The sequence below is a fragment of the Ceratotherium simum genome, chromosome 29 (assembly GCF_057802395.1).
Source record: "Ceratotherium simum simum isolate JZ-2026a chromosome 29, ASM5780239v1, whole genome shotgun sequence".
Lineage (NCBI taxonomy): Eukaryota > Metazoa > Chordata > Mammalia > Perissodactyla > Rhinocerotidae > Ceratotherium > Ceratotherium simum.
Window position 1 is genome coordinate 14,100,716 of NC_141928.1, and position 24,147 is coordinate 14,124,862.

Sequence of the window (24,147 nt, forward strand, 5' to 3'; positions counted from 1 at the left end):
GAAAAGCAAGGTTCCTGCCCTCTGTGAGTGTAGACCTAGAATGAGCATAGAGGTATAATTCACTATATCAAGACAGAGCCAAATCATAATAAATCACTGTGGCAGAAATAGTAGATGAGCTTCAGCAAACTGGTATTAGTTGTTTATGCCTTAAAGTAACGTGAGACTCCAGTACTGAGGCAGTGTTGTTGGAGCATTGTCAACTCCTCCTGTGAACTTGGCCAGGTCCCATTGACCTACAGTTGTAAACTGTGAGTGGTCATTTAAAACCACTCGATGCCAGAGTAGCTCTGAAACCAGAATAGTCCACAAACTACCTTTCATAAGAATGGTGAGCATGTTGGTGAACATTTGGTTATGAGGCTAAGGACTTTACCTACATTTCCTAATTAAATCCACACATTAGCCTTAACATTATCAGATTTAAAAATATCTTCCCCACCACACTAAGATTAAATGTTCTTTCACTTATTTTAGCTCTTAGAATTTAGAAAGAATATATGGAATCCTATATATGTATCTATGAACTATATGTATTGCCATTTTCTGTAGGTTAAAAACTATAACATATTGACTACTTCATGCAGTTCTGCCTAATATGACAGTCTGATGAGAGCCTGCGCTCTTACTTACTGCACAAGGAAACTTCCCACATCATTGGTTAGGAGCGCCAGAAACCCTGTGTTGCTTTAGGACTGCAAATAAGCCAAAGTAGTTAAAATTTTCCTTAGTTACCTGCCTAGATAGTTCCCTTCATTTGTATTGATCTATTTTTCAACTGATAAAAGACTCTCACATTTATTATCATTTATGCAAACAATAAATATTTATTGAGGGCCTGTTAGTTTCATGAGGCAAGTGTAATTCCTTCCATTTTACAGATTGAAAACTGAGGCCAAGGAGTTTAGTGATTTTCCCAAGGTTTCACTGCCGTTGGTGGAGGTCCTGCACCCTAAATTTACATAGCATGCCACCTAATGTTTCTTTGCCTGGGGCATTAAGTGAAGGGTTAAAAACTCTGAGTGACTCAGTCACTCTCAGGTATATGAAAATCATGGCAGATCAATTTCAGAAACAGTGAGTTGCTTGGAGCTTTGTTTATCTTAGTAAATGGTGCTCCTGAGGAAGGCACTGAAGGAAATATTTGAGTCATGGGGTAACATCCAAAGCCCCAAGCACACATACAAATCACTCACACACTCACACACACACAAACCCACTGTTGATTTGAGGATTCCAGTTACCGGTGACCAGTTCCCATTCTAAGGGAAGGAAGGCCATTTTGTGGTTCTGTTCATAAACACTCATACATATATACAAATCATAAATAAGCAAAGTGAGACATACACAACACAATGATGTACCATTCGCCGACAAGCATACTTACAACTCACATTAACACACTCATCACGTGACACATCTGATAAACACTCAACTCACCACATATACATAACTCATCACTATACACTCACATCACCAAAAACACATAAGGCCACACACGATTCAAATTCTCACAAGAGGCACACCCAAAAAACACACATCCACACCAAGACACGGTCTCAGCACAAGAAGCAGCACACACATTTCCATTACTGAGAGGCATGCTTTGGTCCCTTCTAACCCACATTCTACCCGAGGAAGGCAGTCAGCCTGGGTTTGTTAAGCCTATTCAGTCATAGACACAGTCATTAAACCACCATGAACAACTCATGCAGGTATTAACATACACATAGCAACATACACACAGAAAATATTAAACAATACACTTTCCTGCTCTCACTCACAAGTGTGTCATCCACAAACACAAGCTGCACATACGCTTGCACCCTGCTGAGCAGAGGTTTGAGCCCTCTCTGACCTTGGTTCCTTGGTGAGGTTTGGCATCTTCTTCTCCAGCAGCAGAGACGACAATCTCACTCCTGATGCTGAGTTTTCATCCACTCAGCTGTGACGCCCACCCAGTGGGGAAAATGTGCCATCATAACAATAGGAGGCAAATATTTTAAATCACGGGCATAATTAGGGGCCACTAATCATACGGTAGGATGCTGATAACATAGTTTACATGCACTAAAACAGAGCCCAGATTGGGTCTAACTCAGGAAAAGAATCAGGCTGTGAGTCAGATACAGAGTACACACACAGGCATGCAACTATCAAATGACATGAACAAAAGCACACATAATACATGCAGACACACACTCGTGAACACAAAGGCACACAAACCCACAAGCACACAGGCAGATCCATCGCCAGGTATAGATTTCCTGCTCCCGCTGACCTGTGCTCATTGTTGGTGACCTCAGACACCTTCTTTTCCAGGCTGTTGCCCAAATCTTCAGCTTCTCTTCAGGTGACTCAGTCTCCAGACAAAAAGAAGAAATATCTGCGGCCTCAGCACTTTCATATTCCTTAACCAGCTCCAGAGAAATGAGGAAAAAGATAATGTTTTAATTACCAGAGAGACAACTGAAACCAAGTCCCTAAACTTCCGGCTAATTTCTAATAGTCCTTTGGGGAGCTGCGTGTCCGGGAGTCAGATAGACTGAAGTCCCAGGAGATGGTGTCCCAATGCCAGCAATGCCCTGAACTCCTTCCTTTTGGGGCCTGGTTCCAGCTGAGACAAAGGATTTTTTACCTTTTTATTTTGAAATTATTTCAGACTTATAGAAAGGTTGTAAAAATGAGGCAAAGTATTCCTACACACACTTCAGCCGTATTTGCACAATGGTTAACGTTTCACACTGTTTAGTTAAGTATTTATGTATATTTCAGGCTTAGGTTTTCAGCATGTCTACCACAGTGCGTATTATCAGAAGGCACATGATATCAATTTTTCCAATTACTAGTGATTTTGTCCTTGATCAGTTGGTTAAGGTGGTGTGTGCCATGTTCTCTACTGTAAAGTTATCTTGCTAAACCTTATAATAAGTGTCATTTTGGTAGAGATTTTCAGACTATATTACCATAACTTTATTCATATTAAAATTTCACTCATTGTATTTAACATCTATTGGGATTCTTATAGGAAAAATTATTGCAAATGTCATGGCCAAATGGATATTTTCTAATTCTATCATTTCTTCTATGTTTACCAGTTGTACTCTCCTATAAGAAGGAACTGTCCATCAGCCCTAAAGCGTTTGTTTTTTCATCAATTTATTTATATTATTATAGACTCATGGATTCTTATTTACTTGAGACATAATCTATTCCTAGTTTTATTCATTTTAAAGATCAAATTATTCCAGATTTGGCCAGTGGGAGCCCCTTGAGCTGGCTTGATGTCCCCATGATTTGTTGAGCACTTTTTACTCTCAGGCTCACAAAAATTTTCTTGGATAATCTTGTCATGCCTTGGCCCCAGCTGGGAATCATCTTTTTTATAAGTAATGTTTTTCCCTTTTAGGGGAGAATGGTAGAGAATAATTTGACATTAAGTGTGTTAATTTCTTTCAAGGCTGCTAAATGATCTCAGAGGATGCAGGTAGGAAATCTATGTAAAAGAAACACAGGTAGTAGAAACTAGAAACTGATAAACTAAGAAAATGACTAGCCATAGGAGAGAGGCCAAGAGGGGGACAGAAAGAATGGGGGATGGGAACAGTATAAATGTTGATATATAATATATAAATTTCAATTTATACATTTAAATACATGAGCTCAAGTTGATATCTCCAATTCTAGTTTGATACTATACCGTATTTTTCAAGCACTCCTTTTACATGTATATGGCACCTCTCCCCTGAAAAGAAAATATTTTTATGTTAAAGTACATGGGGAAGCCCTTCTGGTTTGAACTTGACTTGGCCTGATTTTTATTTGAACCAAAGTAGCCTGACTTACAGCCTATCAAACATACGTTGTACATCTGCTTTAATCATTACCCTAAAATAAAGAATGTACTCATTGAAGATAAGAATTAATGCCTCCCTTCTTATGATGTCAGCACATTTGAAAGATAAGAATGAATGTGTCCCTTCCTACGATGCCAGGGTCATGTTGTCCAACTGTGTACGTGCTCATTGTAATGAACATCTCCTTGAAGACTTGAAAGGATGTACCCCCCTCATGCTTGATGTATGTATCTTTGTTTTGAAATGGTAATAACTTTGCTGAAAGTTGCTCCTCTCCAGAGTGCTTTCCTCCCTTGCAAAGGCTACGACTACAGGGCTCATCTCCTCAGTTTGGCTCAAAGAAATCTCTCTTCTTTTCTTTACTATAGAATGATTATTGATTATTGCATTGACATTTCTTGTGAGCCAGGCAGGAGTTCAGAGAAAGCCACCTGAGACCACCTGGAGCCTACTTTGAACAGCACCTGGTACTAGCACAGACCGTTTGTACCCCTCCAGCTTCACTGCACCCTTCAGATGTTTTGGTTAGTTCTCCTGAAATCCAGACTTCTTCATTAAGTTGATGGTCCTGGCTTTTGTTCAAGCTGTTTTCTGTATTAGGATTTTAACATCTTAAGGGAGTACCGGTACCTTTCCAAGGTAAGGGGAACATAGGGAGAAATTTGGATTGAACTGGCATAGCTGACCTTTTAATTTGGCTTTAAAAATTAGAAAAGACTTATGCTTATAAAGTTGGAACAAATTGCTTGATGGCAAAATGAGAGGCTGAACTCATCCAGCTCCAAAGATAAAGGACACTTGCTCCTTCCAGCTGCAAGACCTTCTCAGGTGACTCAGAATCTAGTGGAAGTGTCTGAGGTTAATCCTCTCAATGTGCAGTGGCCCCATAGGGGACTCCATTGTGATTGTTCACATAAAATATTTGATGATTCCTCTGGAGGTGCACACATAAGGATTTGTCATCCAGTGCTCTGAGCCTTCATGGTAATTTTAGACTGCTGGCAGGAGAAACAGAAACATAAGAGTGTTCATAGGCCAGCCTGGTGGTGCAAGCGGTTACGTGCGTGCACTCGGTTGCGGTGGCCTGGAGTTCGCCGGTTTGGATCCCTGGCGCGCACCAACGCACTGCTTGTCAAGTCGTGCTGTGGCGGCATCCCATATAAAGTGGAGGAAGATGGGCACTGATGTTAGCCAAGGGCCAGTCTTCCTCAGCAAAAAAAGAGGAGGAATGGCAGTTGTTAGCACAGGGCTGATCTTCCTCACAAAAAAAAAAAAAAAGCGTGTTCACAGCCTTTCGGGAAGTGACACTCACAGGCAGCACACTTTGGACCCACTGCACTGCCCTTAGGAGTTGTTCAGAGTTTACATTAAAATGAAGCTAAAAGAGGGGCTGGGCCTGTGGAGTAGCAGTTAAGTGCATGCGCTCCGCTGCTGGCTGCTGGGGTTCGGATCCTGGGTTCGGATCCCGGACGTGCACCGACACACTGCTTGTCAGGCCATGCTGTGGCAGCGTCCCACATAAAGTGGAGGAAGATGGGCATGGATGCTAGCTCAGGACCAGCCTTCCTTAGCAACAAGAGGAGGATTGGCATGGATGTTAGCTGAGGGCTGATCTTCCTCACACACACACACACACAAAAACTAAAAGAATATGGGAAACCATGCTCCTGAAGCTGACAATCTCACAGATAGGCAGCCACCCACTGGAACTCTGGCATCTTTATGAACAATAGGTATGGAGCCTTTACTTGTAAGTACTTAATAAAATGGGAAAATTTGAGAAAAGATAATTTAAGTCTTAGGTGACCCGTGTGGGGAACCACTATTCTAAATCCTCTTCAGATGAAATGCTTCCTTCAGATATTTCACTTGGATACATGTATAAGAATTATGGAGAGGATAGCTGTAAATGTCTGGATCTTTGGATCCAGATAACCTGGAATAATTTAAAATTAAAGTGGCCTCTTTGGGGCTCTTTTGAGCTTCCAAAACTTGTCTTTTTGTGCACTAGATTTGGGGACCATGGAATAGACAGGTTAAAAGCAATCTTGAATCTCTAGAGAGTCAAGTGTACCACTTTCTTGCACACCCATTCAAAACTTAGTGCGTCCATAAGCTACAAATATTTACAAAGAACAGCAAAATCTTACTAAGCTTCTTTCACATCCTGAGAGCCTGGCTTGGTAACTGTCAGGTTGCGAGCCCCAAAATATGGTTGGACAGAAATGTGTGTTGCACCCCAATAGCAGTCAGATGTGGTAAGACAGAAATGTAGGTTGATCTACGCTTGTGTCTATGGTCTTACCAAGCAGCTACCAGCCTCAAGGGAATTGCATTGGTCATTGGTAGGAAGATTCCAATTACATAAGATCATTTAAGAAGTGCACTTAAAAGCAAAATATTCAAAATCCCAAAATAGCCTTATTGAAAGTTTTGTAGCAAACAGTAATAAAAAATTAAGACATAAGACGCACCTAAAAGAAAAGACTATATAAAAGTCTGTTATGTTAATGGCTTTACAGACACCTGCATATCAACCTGTGAATGAGGGCCCTATATGAACCCCTCCCAGAGTTAATGAGACTCTGAGAAATTTTCTGGGAAATTGCTACATTAGTCCCTTAAAGATTCAAGGGGAAACTAAAATTAAAAGTTAATGTGAATAATGCTGCATTGAACACAGGGGTGCATGTCTTTTTATGCATTGGTGTTTTCAAGTTCTTCCAAGTGCCCATCAAGGGGTGAATGGATAAAGAAGATGTGGTATGTATACACAATGGAATACTACTCAGCCATAAGAAATGATGAAATCCAGCCATTTGTGACAACATGGATGGACATTGAGGGTATTATGCAAAGTGAAATAAGTCAGAGGGAGAAGGTCAAATACCTTATGATCTCCCTCATTAAGTAGTAGATAATAATAACAGCAAACAAACACATAGATACAGAGATTGAATTGCTGGTTACCTGAGGGGAAGGAGGGAGGGAGGAGGGTGAAAGGGATAATTCGGCACGTGTGTGGTGATGGGTTGTAATTAGTATTTGGGTGGTGAACATGATGTAATCTATGCAGAAATAGAAGTATAATGATGTACACCTGAAATTTATACAATGTTATAAACCAATGTTACTGAATAAACAAAAAATAAAATAAAATAAAATAAAAATTAATGGATTGGGACAGAAAATTTAAAAATTAAAAATTAATATTTACTGTTTGTCCAGCTGAAATCTGAAAAGATATTTCAAAAGACTATCAACTTGTCATCAGAAATTTGGCCAAATTGGAAGCTGATATTAGGAGCCTGATAGGATGTTTTTTATTGGACTTCTTGTCTCAGTTAAAATAAAACTGTGTACCCAGAGAGAAAGAAGCAAATTAGGTATGACATGTTTGAACAGATAGATCAAACTATGATGTCATTTAAGTTACAACCCCATTTCTGAAGAATTGAGAGCAACTGTCCTTATCATACAAATCTTTGCAAAACTGGAAATTCAGATCTAGAGGTGGTTCAGATTCCATTCATTCCCTTTTCCCAATCCCCAAAAGTTCCCTTATTTATTCTCAAAATGCTTGCAACCTCTCTAGGAACTGTTATCTAGACCATAATCAATTCCTAAGCAGATAACCTTAATTTATTCTATTGGCAATAAATACAGTTTGTATCCAACTGTTCTTTTATAAATTAGTGAGTTTTGAATTTACCTGATTCATAGGAAAAATTTACCAAAAACTATTTAACATCTCTGCTTGCTTCTGTCTATGTATCTGTGTATGTCTACATACCTGTTGTATATATACGTGATGTTTTTCTACCTCCAGACGGTACAATATCTAAAAGATTTCTATTTATTAGGCTTAGACTAAGCACTTACATAATTTATTTCTAAATGTAATAGAAATTAAGCCAAATGTTTTTCAAGTTAACTTAATATAAAATAACCTTGCGTAAATGAAGCTTATTTAGGTTTGTTTGTTTGATTGAAATGAACATGTCTTCAGAGTTATCAGCTTGGATATGATTCAGTCATGCAACTTTCGTTCTACCTGTGTTTATTAGTCAAATAAGCTCATGTTATCTCTGTTACAATGTTTGTCAGCAAATATTATGATACCTGATTTTGTCTAATATATCATGAAATTTTTGTAGGCAATCTAAACTTAATTATTGGGAACAAGTAAACTAAGTAAGTAAGATAAAAGTTTTTGGGTGAACCTTTTAACAATAATTATATGTTATGATATATGTACTAAAATGATTTCAAAAACTTTTGATAACTTGAAACCTTAGAGTTTTGCTAAATTAAGTTAAATGATAGAAATTTATTAAGTATCTATGTCATTTCCACATAATATAAAATATTAGACACTAATTACTAAACATAGATTTATCTACTTTTGGATTATTATTACAGAGAAACTAGGAATATACTTGGGTTTATTAATAAACATGTTTTGTGTAATGCTGAAAAATTTTCTATGAGTAAGCACATGTTTCTAGATAGTATGTATAAGTCTGTCAATCCTCAGAATGTTAATGTAAAGAAAAAAGTAAACATTACTGTATACAAGGAAAGTAATATGTATGTTTTCAGCAAAGAATGTATAAGGAGTGGGGATATTTTTGCTTTTACTTTTGTTAAGAAAGGTAAATTTGTACCTAAAGTACTAGGAAGGAGGGAGGGCATGGGACAAATTCTGAATGTAAAAACAGAAAGTTATAGAAGGTTTGTAGAAGAGAAACCCTGAGGAAAGAGTTTTGTGCATGGTCAAATTGGCTAAGATTGAAATGAGGTTAAGTAAGTAAATGAGTTTCAATATCAACAGTAAGCTGGTGCAAAAATTAGAATATGATTTTCTTACTCTGAAATGGATAATTTTCTTGGACATTTAGTCTGCTCTTGATAAAGAGATTATGAAGAGTTTTCTTCTTTACCTTTGAGCAGTCTACCAAAAAGGCAGGGATTTTTATCTTTTATCAAAATTTATTTGTATTGTTGTTATCAGCAGTTTAATCACAAGAGCTAAGGTTTTTCTTACAACTATTTGCATTTCTGTATTTGCCTGAAAATCTTTGATTGTCAACATGGTTAAATGGATAACTAAACACTGTTTCACAGTGACCTATGATCCTATTTGACCAAGTGTTCTAAAACGGTTGTATATTTTTGACAAACTTCTCAAAATTCAAATCCAAAATGGTCTTTCTTTTGACATAAAAGTAACTTTGAGAATTTCCAGTGGCCCCCTGGGACTTAAAGAATTTGCTCTCTCTTCCTATAAAGAGGGAGATATTAAACTAATTAGCCTTATTTACCATGTTAAATTGCACTGAAAGCATTGTCAAATAATGATGACAAACCTTCCGAGGTTATATTCCGTGGGTAAATGTTATCAATATAAGTGTTTAAAAATTTTATAACATCCCTAAAATTTTTATCTATCCTGGTTAACAGCCATAATTCTAGTTATTATCTGAAAATTTTATGTCATAGAATTGACCAAATATCCTCTTCCATTCCACTATAATGTTAAGTCTTTTGTCATCTATAAATATTAATTGTTTTACTATGATGCTTTTGCAAATATGTTTCATCTTCAGAGAGATTCATGGCAAGGCCTCTGACACTTATTCTAGAAATCAGGTTTCCGATAAACATTCAGATCATAAAACTGAACTAGGTAAGAAATTCCAGATCTCTAATGGAGAAACTGATGGCTTCATAAAACCGCTAACAAAATATGAAGATCTAATATTAATTACATATCACTACATAAACCAAGGAGGGTGCTGCAATATTTTGTTTTTCCAGATTTAAAGAAATATTTTCTCTTAAGCTGTCAACAATTTGGTAAGATGTACCTTTCTGAACAAAGATGAAACATTTACTTTTTCTTTCAATCTGATTTCTCCAGAATTCAGAAATTCTCAGTGAGTATTCTTATTTTCACATATAAATAATCAATTTTTAATATAAACAAATTAATTTTACTGTGATTATCTTTGATAAAATTGAGGGTAGTTGTAGAGAGGAAATTATGTTTCACCTTTGTGGATATTGGATTCTAGTCCTGTTAATTGTCTTCGATGTTTTGATATATACTTTTATACTGGAGCCCCCTTGACTAAGATATTGCCTTTGTTCTTGCTGACTGCTCACGTACCCATCTTGGAAAACATGAACTGACCCCACGTGGAATCATCACCAGAGATCAGTGTCTGTTGGTACACAACCTTCTGCTGATCCCGTGTTGTCTTATTCTAGTATGACCAGCTACTGTAAGTCTCTTATGTCGTATACTCAAGCCTATCATCAACAGGATAAAGAAGCTTTCCTGGATTCTGATTTAGAGGATCTTGTAATTCACATAAGTGTTCAATCACAGCTTTAGTACCTAAACTTACAACAAGCCACACCTATGATTTTGCCCAAGTAGTAGGAATAGGGACCAATTTAAATTCTATGAGAATTCTCCCTGTTGGGGGAAGATGGGTCTTATTATCAAATAACTCTTACTGGAACTCTACATCCGCTCAAATCTGTGAATTTTGATTTGATTGTGGCTATGCCTCAAACAGCAGTGCAACCCCAAATTTCCCTCTAATTGGCCCATAACAACCACACCCATGCAAACAATATATGGTATATGGGTAAAGAGAAATTTTGTTGGGAAGGTTTAGGTTTAGAAAATACTTCTGATATACATTCTGACCTGTATTATAATCAAAGTACTTTTTATCATAACTTTACTGCTATATGGTGTAATACCAGCTTGACTAGTCAAATAGAACTGTTTAAAGATAGTAAGATTTATACTAATATTGATATTGATGATCAAATGTTTTGGGAATTAGAACTACATCCACCACAAGAAGTAATTTTAATGGAATCTAACTGGCCAGAAAAATCATTACAAGTGACAACCGAAGATCCTCTTACTATAATAAACCAGTCTGCCCAAACTTATAAAGTACACATAACAGTAGATAAAGGAGGCAAATAAATAGTTAAATTAGTACAAAATTACCAAAATTCATGTTATGGATGTTTTGGCTTCTTTTGTCTCTTTAAATCCATCACTAAATCACATTGGCTCTTCAAATATTATTGATTGGTTTCTTGTTATTTTACTATATCTGTTCAATAAATGTTATGAACAATGCAATCACAAAAGGTCACAAAAGCATACATAAAATGTTTGCATGACATTTTGAACTAATTAAAATATATATAATCTATAAAGTTACTTCTCATGTTAGTGTATACCTTTATGATTGTCAGTCATATTTAGCTATTACCCCCCAGCATGGATTACAGGGTAGGTCAATTGAAGTAAAGCCTAGCTCCAAGAGACATGAGGGGCCTCAGGCAGGAAGCAACCGCCAAGGCATCGAGGGGTAGTATTTTGATCATACATGCTTTCTATGGAAAGACTAATAATCAAAAGTGGGAAATGATATGAAATTTTTTACGTATTAAAGTATATGGGGAAGCCGTTCTTGTTTGAACTTGATTTTGCCTGAATTTTATTTGAACCTAAGAAGCCTGACTTACAGCCTATCAAACGTACATTGTACATCTGCTTTAATCATTGCGCTAAAGTAAAGAATGTGCCCTTTGAAGATAAGAATTAATGCCTACCTTCTAAGAGGTCTCAGTACTTTTTAAAGATAAGAATTCAAGTCTCCCTTTTTATGATGCCAGGGTTATGTTGACCCACTGTGTACACGCTAATCCAAAACAAACGTCTCCTTGAACCCTTGAAGGAATGTACCCCTGTTATGCTTGGGGTATGTATCTTTGTTTTGAAATGGTATATAACAGGGCTGAAAACTGCTCTTCTCCATGGCACTTTTTTCCTTTGTGAAGGCTGTGACTCTCAGGCTATAATCCTCAGTTTGACTCAAATAAAACTCTCCTTTCCTTTACTATAGATTGATTATTGATTATTTGCATTGACTGCCTGATAGTGAGCAGTCATTATTTTCCACGTTTACTTATTGCAAAATCTTTGAATATACGTTAAGTAATTTCAGAATCTTGAACTCTTATCACTGTTAATGACAAACTGCAGCTCAAAATTTTTGTTTACAGTTTTTTTCTTTATTCCGAGTATATAGAGACAAAATTCTGTGTTCGAGAACTGCTTGGCTTAGTTATTTTATTTTCCCCTTTAGTCTAATTGTGGGATTAATTTGAAATATATTTACATTTATTTGTTTTCTTTTATTCTATTTTGCTTTATTTCTCGCCCTCTTCTATTTATTTTTTAGTAGGTAAAAGATAACATAGTCAAAACTGTATGAATAAATATATTCATCTCCCCAAATTTTTACCCCATTCCCACCCACCTCTTGTAGAATAGCAATCTCATTAGTGTCTGATTTATTCTGTTTGTGTTTCTTTTTGCTCAAATGGGCAGATACATGTATATTTTACTTCCCATTCAGTTTTGCACAAAAAGTAGCATGCTATAGATGCTTTCTTACATTTAGTTTTTTTCCATTTGACAATATACCTTGAAAATCCCTCCATATTGATTCATAGATGACTTTGTCATTATTTTTTTCACAGCTGCAAAGTACTCAGTTGCATTGGTGTTCCATAGAGTTTCCTTTTAGAATCCTTGAATGGGATAGTGGTGATGAATGTAGTAAATGCCACTGAACTGATACCACAAATGGATAAAATGGTAAATTTCATGTTATGTATATTACTACAATAAAAACATTTCAAAGAGAATGTAAGAAGTAATCTCAACATAAAACACAGAAAAGAATTATAAAATAAAAGTAATGTACAAGTAATAAGTTAATAGAGTGGGAACGGAATAATAAAATATATATTTAATTAACCAAAAGGGAGAGAGAGAAGACAGAATAAATATGAAACAGACACCTCAAATAGAAAACATATAGTAATATGTAATATATAAATTCAAATATATCATGATTACATTAGCTGTTAATTGATCAAATTCTCCAGAAATATAATGATTGTCAATCTGCATAAAAGAGCAAAACCCAACTTTACACTGTTAACAACATATACTTCACAGATATAAGGACATAGAAAAATTTAAAGTACAGTGATGGAAAAGAAATACCATGCAACACTAATCAAAAGAAATCTGGTATATCTATACTAATATCAGAAGAAGTAGATGAGATGTTAGGGTAGGAACCTTTGTAGATTAAGAGGAGTATCTCGTAATTGTAAATGAAGTGGGGTGTTGTAAATGCATAAAAACCGACTCTCTCTCTCTCTTTTTTTTCACAAAGACTTGCTTTGAAGAATTTGCCGATTTCCATAGTGTCATTATTCCCATTATGGCTGATTTCAATCGTGATCATCAAACATGATGGCACAAATATGAAGTCATTGAATGTGGACTTGGGAATAAATGTGCACAACCATCTTGAAGTCACTGCAGCCAGCTTCAGCATACCTCTACACTAAAGAATCAGTCCATCCGGAGCAGATTGTGATACTAAATCTGTGTGTCTTCAATAACATAGTATAAAAATTACATAAGAAAAAACTGACATATCTAAAAGGAGAAAAAGACAAATCCACAAGTTAATTAGGAATGAAGAATATTTAACAATTCAAATAGTAAACTTGACCTAGTGGACATATTAACAATACTGTATATGACAGCAGAATGTATATTGCTTTAACCTTATATGAAGTACCAACCATACAATAATTTTAGCAGATACATCTTACTGGGCTCATGGCTGCAATAATAAGAATTAGCAATTGTCGCTTAAAGAAGTTAGCCCTATTGACTAATATTTCTAGGGCCTGTTTTATATCTCTGTTCCTCAAGCTATAGATGAAGGGGTTCAGCATAGGGGTAACTACTGTATACATGACTGAAGCAATAATGTTTTTGCCATTGGAGCCCCATGATGAGGAGAAAAAGTAAACACCTACAAGTGTCCCATAGTATAAAGATACCACAAAGAGATGGCAGCCACAGGTAGAAAAGGCTTTAAATAGTCTCTTCATGGAGGGGACCCTTAAGATGGTGGTCCCTATATGGATATATGAGCCCAAGATACTAATCAAAGGCAAGACGACAACCATTGCTCCCTCAGTAAAGATGAGCAGCTCATTGAGGGATATATCTGAGCAGCTCATCTTCAAGAGCACAGTTAGTTCACAGAAGAAGTGGGGGATAGTATTGTCAGCACAGAAAGATGCTGGGACCAAGAGGAGGGTGTGCAAAAGTGCATGTGCACAGCTGAAGAACCAGGACCCAGCTACTAATGAGACACACAGATCCTGCCTCATAACAGTTGTGTAGTGGAGTGGCTGACAGATGGCCACATACCTGTCATATGCCATCACTGCAAGAAGGAAATTGTCAAGACAACCAAAAACTATGAAAAAATACAACTGACAAATGCATCCCACATAGGGGATGGATTGTTGCTGAGTCTGCATGTTCATGAGCATCTTTGGAACCATGACAGATGAAAGAGAAATGTCAGAGAAGGCCAAGTGGCTGAGGAAGAAGTACATGGGAGTGTGGAGGCGATAGTCCAGCCTGATGAGCAGGATAATGAGCAGGTTCCCCAGCATTGTGGTCAGGTACATCCCTAGGAATAAGTTGAAGAACAAGCCCTGCTGCTCTGGTGGGATGGGGATCCCCAGGAGGAGGAACTCAGGCATGTTGCTCTGGTTCTCGGGCCTCATAGTGCTCTTCTATATGCTGGATATGAAGGAGGTTTGGCAATCTCAGGAACCTACAAAGGATGATTGAGACCATTACATTTCATACTGGAATTCTCCAGGAAAAAAGGAATTTTTAAATGGACTCCTATTAATTTCTTACACTTGTGCATGCATGCATCTTCACTCTATCTGAGTCTGGCTCCAGGAAAACATCACCTCCAAAAGCAGTCAACGAGACCTCGTTGCACAGAAGTGAGAAAGTTTTCACTGCTTCATTGAACCATTATTCATTGAACATTGAGTCTGAACAGGGACTTCTACTAAGGACTGAGAATGCAGCAGTGAACTGATAAGCAAGGACCTTGCCCTCTATGAGTGTAGATCTTGGTGAGCATAGAGGGATGATTCACTAGACCAAGACAGAGCCAAATTGTAATAATTCCCTGTGGCAGAAATAGTAGATGAGCCTCAGCAAACTAGTATCAATTGTTTCTGCCTTAAAGTATCATGAGATTCCAGCACCAAAGTGGTATTGTTGGAGCATTGACACACTCCTCCTGTGAACCTGACCAGGTCCCATTGACCTACAGCTGTAAACTCATGGTCACTCTAGAAGTGGGTGGTCATTTAAAGCTGCTTGATACCAGAATAGCTCCCAAACAAGAATAATCTACAAATTATCTTTCATAAAATTGGTGAACATTTTGGTGAACATTTGGATACAAGGCTAAGGATTTACCTACGTGTCCTAATTAAATCCACATATCAGCCTTTCATTCCCATATTTTATAAAATCTTTCCAGCTGTACCAAAAATGAATGTTTTTTCACCTAATTTAGCTCTCGGAAAAGAGAAACATAAATTATATAAATTCCATATAAATGTATATATATATACACTACAATATTGCCATTTTATGTAGGTTGAAACATAAAATATTGACTACTTTATGTGGTTCTATATAACGTCTGTGTGATCAGAGCCCGTGCTCTCAGTTACTACACATGGAAAATTCCCCCATCATTCGTTAGGGGCGCCAGACACCTTGCATTCATTTAGGGCTGCAAAGAAGCCAAAGTAGTTCAAAATTTTCTTAGTTCCCTCCTTACATAGTTCTCTTCGTTTATACTGATCTATTTTCCAATTGACAAAAGACTCTCACATTCGTTATCATTTACTCAAACAATAAACATTTATTGACAGCCTGTAAGTTTCATCAGGCAAGTGTAATTCCTTCCACTTTATAGACTGCAAACTGAGGCCGAGGAGTTAAGTGATTTTCCCAGGCCTCATCACCATTTGGTGGGGGTTCTGCTCTCTAACTTCACACAGCATGACGCTAATTTGTCTTTGCTTGGGACATTAAGTGAAGGGTTAAAACACTCTGAGCGACTCAGTCACATTCAAGTATATAAAAATCATAGCAGATCCATTTCAGAAACAGGGAGTTTGGAGATTTGGTTATCTCAGTCAATGGTGTTCCAGAGGAAAGGCACTGAAAGAAATATTTGAGTCATGGGGGAAAATCAGAAGCCCCCAAAACACATACAAATCACACACACACACATACACACCATGCTGATTTGAGGATTCCAGTCACCTGTGACCAGATCCTAAAGGAAGGAGAGCCAGTATGGGGTTCAGTTCATAAGCACTCATATACATACATACAAGTCAAAAATAAGACACAAAAAGAGACATACAGAATAACCGGTGATGTACCATTCACCACAAATACACTCTCAACGCACATCAAGACACCTGACACATGGCACACCTGGTAAACACTCAACTATCACAAATACATAACTTATCACTATACACACACATCTAAAACACACAAGGCCACACACAATGCAAAAATATCAAAGAAACACACACCAACACATATGCACACTTAGCCACACACTCACTACAACAAGCAGCACACACTCTGCCACTACTGAGAGGCATGCTTCAGCCCCTTCTGTCCCACACCCTTCCCCAGAGAAGGCAGTCAGTGTGGGGCAGTTAAATCTATTCACACAGGCACAGTCCTTAAAACACCAACAACCCATGCATGTGGCAACATGCACGCAGACAAAAGCAAACAATATGCTTTCCTGCTCTCACATAGGAGTGAAAGCACCCACAAACACAGCTCCCACATACACTAGCTCATGCTGCTGAGAAGAGGTTTGAGCCCTCTTGGACTTCAGTTTCTTCGTGAGGTCGGGCGTTCTCTCCAGCAAGGGAGACAACAGTCTCACTCCCAACGCTGAACTCTCATCTGCTCAGCTGTGATGCAAGTATTTAAGACCGTAGACATGAATCAGGGGTCCCTAATCACACATCAGGAGGCTGATAACTTGGTCCACATGTGCTAAAACAGAGGCCAGATTAAGTACAACTTAGGAAATGAATCAGGCTGTGAGTCAGGTACATAGTACTCACACACACACAGGAATGCAACTATCAAACAACACTAACACAAGCATACACACACACACTCACACAGTTGAACACAAAGGCACACAAACCCACAAGCACACAGGCAGATCCATCACCAAGTACAGATTTCCAGTTCTCTCTGACCTGTGCTCACCCTTGGTGAGTTCAGACACCTGCTTCAGACTGTTCCACAAATGCTCAGCTTCTCTTCAGGAGACTTAATATCCTGAAAAGAAGAAATATCTGTGGCCTCAGTGCTTCTACAACCATTCATGTTCTGTAACCAACTCTGGAGCAATGAGCAAAAGAGAACGTTTTAAGTACCAGCACGAGGACAGAAACAAAGTCCCCAGGCTTCTGGGTCAGGGAGGAGCTGCCAGATGCTAATAGGCCAATTTCTTACTGCCCTTTGGGGGGCTGCATGTCCGGGAGTAAGAGGAGACTGGAGTCCCAGGGGATGGAGTCTCTGATCCCAGCAATGCCTTTCTTTTTGGGCATGGTTTGAGCTGGATCAAAGGATTTTTTAAAAAGGTTGTAATAATGGCTTGTTTACAAAGATGTTGGCAAGTTTAAGGGAAACTCCTAAGGGATGGTGAGGCACCCAGGGCTAGCAGCAGTGGGAAACAGGAGCAAAGGGAGAGAGTGGTTATGAGAACCTGGTGGGACTTGTAGGGGTAAGAAAGTGCCCCTGGCCAGGACTGTGGACAGCCACTGCCATCCCACAATCCAGCAGGAAGGAAAACAGAATAAATGCCCCAACCTCTCTCTCCTTCTGCATTTGATCCCTTGCTTGTGTTTCTATTGGCAAAATCCAAAGGACCAGGGAGCCCAGTTGATGCAGTCCATGAAGGTCAGAATCCTGAGAGAAAACAAGCTGGAGAAGGCTGGAGAATGGACCTGGGGGAGCAAATGGAAACTATCTAGGAAACATGGGTGTAGAGAACATTTTCTAGTTGCACATTTGTGTGTCAATTTGTGGGTGGCAATTATGCTAATACGTTTTGTTGTACACAGTGCTTCTTCTCTCCGTGTAAAATTGCTTCTACAGTTTCATTATAGAGACTGTAAACACTTAAAGAGCAGGGATGACATTTTATAGAATTACTTTCCTGTGTCCTGCCCGTGATTCAGCAGTCCATATTCTGTCTCTGACAGGGGCTACAAGGAGAATATTTTGGAAGACATAATTGTCTGCCTGGATGCCAACTTTAAACTTTAAATTGAGAAATATACCCATACGATATTCTTTTTTCTCTTATTGAGTAATTATGGACAAAGGATTTTTTTAACTTTTTATTTTGAAACCACTTGAGACTTGTAGAAAAGTAAGAACTATACAAACAATTCCCATATACCTTTCACTCAGATTCCCCAAAAGTTAATATTAACCATGTTTGTTTTATTATTATATAGGTATGCGTATATCTCAGAATCAGGCTACAGATCTTTGGCAGATACACCACAGTGCATGTTATCACAAAGCAGCTGACATCAATTTTTCCAATTACTGGTGATGTTAACCTTGGTCAATTAATTTAGGTGATCTGCCAGGTTTCTCCACTATAAAGTTACTATTTTTATCTTTGAAATTAATAAATATAACTTGGGTAGGTATTTTAAGGTTATATAAACATGTTATTTCTCATTAAAATTTCAACCACTATATATAACATCATACTTCAAAATAATCAGATGATTCTTTCAGGAAACAATTATCGTAATTGTAGTGGCCAAATGGTGATTTTTCTCATTCCATCAATCATTCTACATGTATTAGGTCTCTGTAAGATGGAGGTTTCCCTTCTCTACTATTTATTTTTATCAATTTATTTATATCATTATGGATTCATAGATTTTCTTTTAATCTCTGAGTCATAATCCATTATGGTTGTTATTCTTTTTGAAGTTCAAATTATTTCAGATTTGACCACGGGGAGCCACTTAAGCTGGCTCCTTTGTCTCCATGATTTGTTGATCACTTCCTTACTTTCAGGTGTAGCAAAATTTTCCCAGGTCACTTTTGTATTTCCTGGTCCCAGCACTGAAATCAGTCATCTTTCTAAGTAACGGTTTCCTTTTAGAGAATGATGGTATTTAGAGGGAAAATTTGTTAGTAAATTCATTGCTTACAAGACTTCTTATATGTATATATAACAAATAAGTATATATAAAAGAAACACAGAAAGTATGAACAAGAAACTAATAAACTAATAGAAATGATTACTCATAGGAGGTGGGTTGGGAATAGGATGAAAAGAATAGAGGATGAGAATAGTATAAATATTCATAACTAATACATATATTTCAACCTATTTATATGCGTAATAAAAACCTGAGTTCAGACTGACACCTCCAGTTCCAGCTGACACCACGGAGTTCTTTTGAGCATCTCTGTTTCCACATGTGTGTCACCTTCCCTGATAGTGAGGAGTCATTCCCTTTTTCAACAATATGTATTTTTTTTGCTGGGGAAGATTCACCCTGAGCTAACATCTATGCCAATCTTCCTCTATTTTGTATGTGGGTGGCCATCACATCATGGCATCAGACCAGTGGTGTAGGTCCATGCTCAGGAACCGAACCCGGGCCGCCAAAAAGGTGCATGCCAAACCTAACCACTAGACCACAGGGCCGGCCCCAACAATATTTTTATTTATTCACTGAATCCTGGAATATATGTTCAGTAATTTCAGAATCCTGAACTCATATCATTGTGGATGACAAAACTACTAACTGCAGCTCGATATATTTTTGCAGGCCATTTTTTCTTTATTGTGATGGTATACAGACAAAATATTGTGTTCAAGAATGACTCAGTGTAGTTATTTTAATTTCTCCTTCAGTCTCATCATGTTATTCACTTGAAATATAGTTAACTTATTTTGTTTTTATTCTACTTTCCTTGTTTCCCAGCCTTTATTTTTTCACTAATTTTTGAGCAAGTAAAAGATAACATGGTCAAAACATGCAAATAGTTATACCTGTCTCCCAGTCCTTCCCACACTTTCCCACCCAGGTTTGTAGGCCACCAAACTCACTGGTTTCTGACTTCCTCCTGTGTTCCTTTTTGCTGAAATGAGCAGCTACTCATGTATTTTCTTATTTCTTTTTCATTTTTACACAAAGGAAAGCATGCTACAGATACTCTTAGACACGTTACTTCCTTTCATTAACAATATATCCTGAAAATCATTCCATATCAGTTCACAGATATCCTTGTCACCTGGAGAATAATAATAGAAGAGCTAAAATTATGAATTATTAAAGTGGAATCTATTAGTTGCTTTAGATTGTGGCCTGTGGGAAATAATAGACTTTAGTTAACACCTTAAGGAAGAATGTCCTTTAAAAGTTGAGATGACTTACCTGGAGATTCGAAGAAAATTTACTCAAATAAGACAAGAAGGGAGAGAAAGGAAAGGCCAGTGTCCTGGGAATAGTTATCCACGGGTTGGAGAGGCAGCCTCATTGTAACAGAAACTCCTCTGCAACAGGAATGGCCTACAAAGATGATTGCAATCTCTCATGTGAATTCAGAAAAACAGTTGGCACCCTGGTCCAAATGCCATGCCCAGTGTGGCATAATAACCAAGTTGTAGAAATTTTTTTTAAAATGACTCTCTCAACCATTATACACCTGGAGACATATCCCAATGGAGCATTGCATAAGCTTGAACTCAAAGGCAGTACGCCAATCTTTTTGCAGGGAAAATGAATAATAATGTTGGGCTGAGTCTAGGTAAGAAGTTTACCCAATAAGGTACAACAAATAGAAACTTAGAATGAGGGCCTAAACAAAGAAATAAAGTAAAACCTCGTTTTAAAGCAGTAATTGCACTGTGGAAATGTGACAAGTTACAGGAGAGATGCTGCAAATTGGATTACAACACAGAAAACAACACCAGAGTATTGAACCCAAATCAGTTTCACTGTGAAGATGACACGGAACTGTCCACTTTTGGAAGGGGATTGGAGATGGCTGGGTCTGTTTAGATATGACCCACTTCATATTCAGATTGAATTCTAAAATTGGAATAATTGGTGAACGGGGAGTCCAGTCTGCCAAAGTGTGAGTTTGCTGGTGAAGAAAGATCAAGGGGGAATGAGGCAGGGTTGACAAATGTCTGACTCCTGCAGACTACTTGCATTCTCTTGAACTGACTATGCAGTTAAAGTAACTCCATACAAATTCTGCTTTCAGGATATCTTTTTTTTCTGTTTTTCAAATATGTAGATAGTCATCCAAAGATTTTACTTCTTTTCCAATTATTATGACTTTAATTGATGTCATTAATCTAGTTTCATTGGCTAATAGTTTCACCACAATGTTGATTAGTGAGCATTCTGAATCTAATCCTGATCTTAAAGGCAGTGTCTTTAGTGGTTCTCTATTAAGTAAGATGTTGGCTGTATAACTATAAATTTTATAATGTATAGTAATATTCATAGTATAATATATAGTGTATTTTACTTGAAATACATGTAAACTTCATGTAAAACATATATTTTATTAAGAAATGACCCACCAATTATTTTTTTCTTGAGTATTGTCAAATTCTGTTGAGGTCTTTTTCATCCTCTATGGAGAGGGTTATATGATTTTTAACCCAAGATTTATTAATGTGTTGTGTTATATTAAGGATTTCCTAATAGTGAACCAACTTCAAATTCCTGAAAAAAATCCCTCTTAGTTATATGTATTATTTTATTAATGTGGTTTTGGATTCTATTTGCTGATATTTTATTGAGTATATTTGCATGAATAGTCATAATTACTGTCAACCCGACATTTTATTTTTGTACTTCTTTATCATACTTACACATCAGTGTTGTATTTGTTTCACCTATAAGACAAATTAAGATGTTTTCCTTTATTTTCAATGCTGTGAAACAATCAGCAAGCATTCAGACTATCAAGTCTTGGACCATTGTTAGATATCCCATGAAACCATATGGGCCTAACTTTGTTTTCTACAGAAATTGATATGTTTGGACTTTATCTTATGGAGTCTATTTTGGTAATATGTATTTCCCTGGGAAGTTATTGACTTCAACTGAGTTTCCAAATACATTTTCACACAGTGTGACCTTAAGATTATTCAGAAAATACCAGTAGGATATCGTTATTTTTGGTGTTTTTTAGTTCAGTCAACATTCATTTTTATGTTTACCAATCATACGAATATTTCTGAATTTTCAAGTTTGTCCTATAATCACCTTCCTTCTGCCTAAAGAATTTCCCTTGGTGTTTCTGTAGGTAAAGATCTGCTGGCAAATGTTTTGTTGTTTTTCTTTTTCTGTTAATATCTTTATTTCACCTTCAGTTTGAAGGATATATTTGCTGATGTAATATTCTAGGTTGACAGAATTTCTTTTTCACTCTACTAAGGTTGTCACTCCTTTGTCTTCTGACTTCCTTCAATCTTTTGTTGCTGCTGTTGTTAAAAAGTCAGCTTTCATTCTTATTAAGGCTTATTTGAGTGTGTTGCTTGTGTCTATACAGTCACTTCTCATGCTGGATCCTCAGCTCTCCCTCAAAAACTTGGTTGCACTCACTCTTCCAGCTTCTCCAGCTTCTGAGCATCCTAAATAGGCCTTGATAACTCAGCAGCATGTTCTGCTCATCACCCACACCTGTTCCCACCTGAGATTCCCCCCCCCAAGATGATGGATTTGGAGAGGACATAGTGGTAAATGTTTGATGATAATGCAAAAAGAAAGAAGACTTTTGTTTCAGTGAGTTATGATGTAAGCAAAGAAAGAAAACATTAGAGAGGAATGAAAAAATCAATAGGAGAAACGGGAGCATTTCCTCACGTGGACAATGACGATTAATGACATTAATCATCTATAGATATCTCAACATTTATTATATATATTTTTTCGCAACATATATTGATTTTCACTCAGAAAATCATGGTCACGGTTTGTGGTATTTTCTCCCAACTCCCTTTTTTGTATTAATGTCTAACAGGAATACATTAAATGTATAAATCTGAAATATTTGACCTGATGAATTTTTACATATTTATACAACCATCGTAACTACCACCTGGATCAAAATATAGAACATTTCTAGCACCCCAGAAGGTTTCTTCACATTCCTTTCTTAGAAGTAAGTAAAATATTGAATAAAACAGCACATTTTCAAAATCACATCATTTCTACATATTTATTAAAGGTAGACAAACCCATGTGAACCCATATTTTGTTTGTACATTTTTGTTCTTTCACTGTGCGCATACTTTTTTTATTGATGACATAATAGTTTATAACATTGTGAGATTCCAGTTGTACATTATTATTTGTCAGTCACCATATAAATGCGCCCCTTCACGCCTTGTGCCCACCCCCCAACTCCTTCCCCACTGGCAACAACCAAACTGTTCTCTCTGCCCCTATGTTAGTTTATATTCCATATATGATAGACATCATACAGTATGTGTCTTTCTGTCTGGCTTATTTCGCTTAACATAATACTCTCCAGGTCCATCCATGTTGTTGCAAATGGGACGATTTTGTCTTTTTTATGGCTGAGTAGTATTCTATTGTATATACATACCACATCTTCTTTATCCAATTATCTGTTGATGGACACTTGGGTTGCTTCCACATCTTGGCTATAGTGAATAATGCTGCAATGAACATAGGGGTGCATAAGCCTCTTCGGATTGTTGATTTCAAGTTCTTTGGATAAATATCCAGAAGTGGGATAGCTGGATCATAAGGTATTTCTATTTTTAATTTTTTGAGGTATCTCCATACTGTTTTCCATAGAGGATGCAGCAGTTTGCATTCTCACCAGCAGTGAATAAGTGTTCCCTTTTCTCCACATCCTCTCCAACATTTGTTGTTTTTTGTCTTGGTGATTATAGCCATTCTCACGGGTATAAGGGGATATCTTAATATAGTTTTGATTTGCATTTCCGTGATGATTAGTGATGTTGAACATCTTTTCATATGCCTATTGGCCATATGTATCTCTTCCTTGGAAAATTGTCTGTTCATATCCTCTGCCCATTTTTTGATCGAGTTATTTGCTTTTTTGTTGTTCAGATGTGTGAGCTCTTTATATATTGTGGAGATTAACCCCTTGTCAGATGTATGGTCTGCAAATATTTTCTCCCTGCTGGTGGGTTGTCTTTTCATTCTGATCCTGGTTTTGTTT

General features: G+C 37.2%; 1 protein-coding gene across 1 annotated transcript; it reads right to left on the reverse strand.

Annotated features, from left to right (window-relative positions):
• Window positions 1-10,077: 10,077 nt before the first annotated feature.
• LOC101392602 (olfactory receptor 1J4-like) lies at window positions 10,078-14,570 on the reverse strand. The gene is made up of 2 exons (XM_004423747.3): window positions 13,664-14,570; window positions 10,078-10,115 (listed from the first exon to the last, which is right to left on the reverse strand). The coding sequence occupies exons 1-2, from the start codon at window positions 14,568-14,570 to the stop codon at window positions 10,078-10,080; spliced, it is 945 nt and encodes a 314-aa protein (XP_004423804.3).
• Between the last annotated feature and the right edge of the window lie 9,577 nt (window positions 14,571-24,147).

Coding starts and splice junctions, on each gene's coding strand:
- LOC101392602 (XM_004423747.3), bottom strand. CDS start 14,570: ATGAGGCCCGAGAACCAGAGCAACATGCCTGAGTTCCTCCTCCTGGGG. Junction 10,116..13,663: donor TATAAAACAGGCCCTAGAAA/TATTAGTCAATA, acceptor GAATAAGACAAC/ACGGGATCAGCAGAAGGTTG.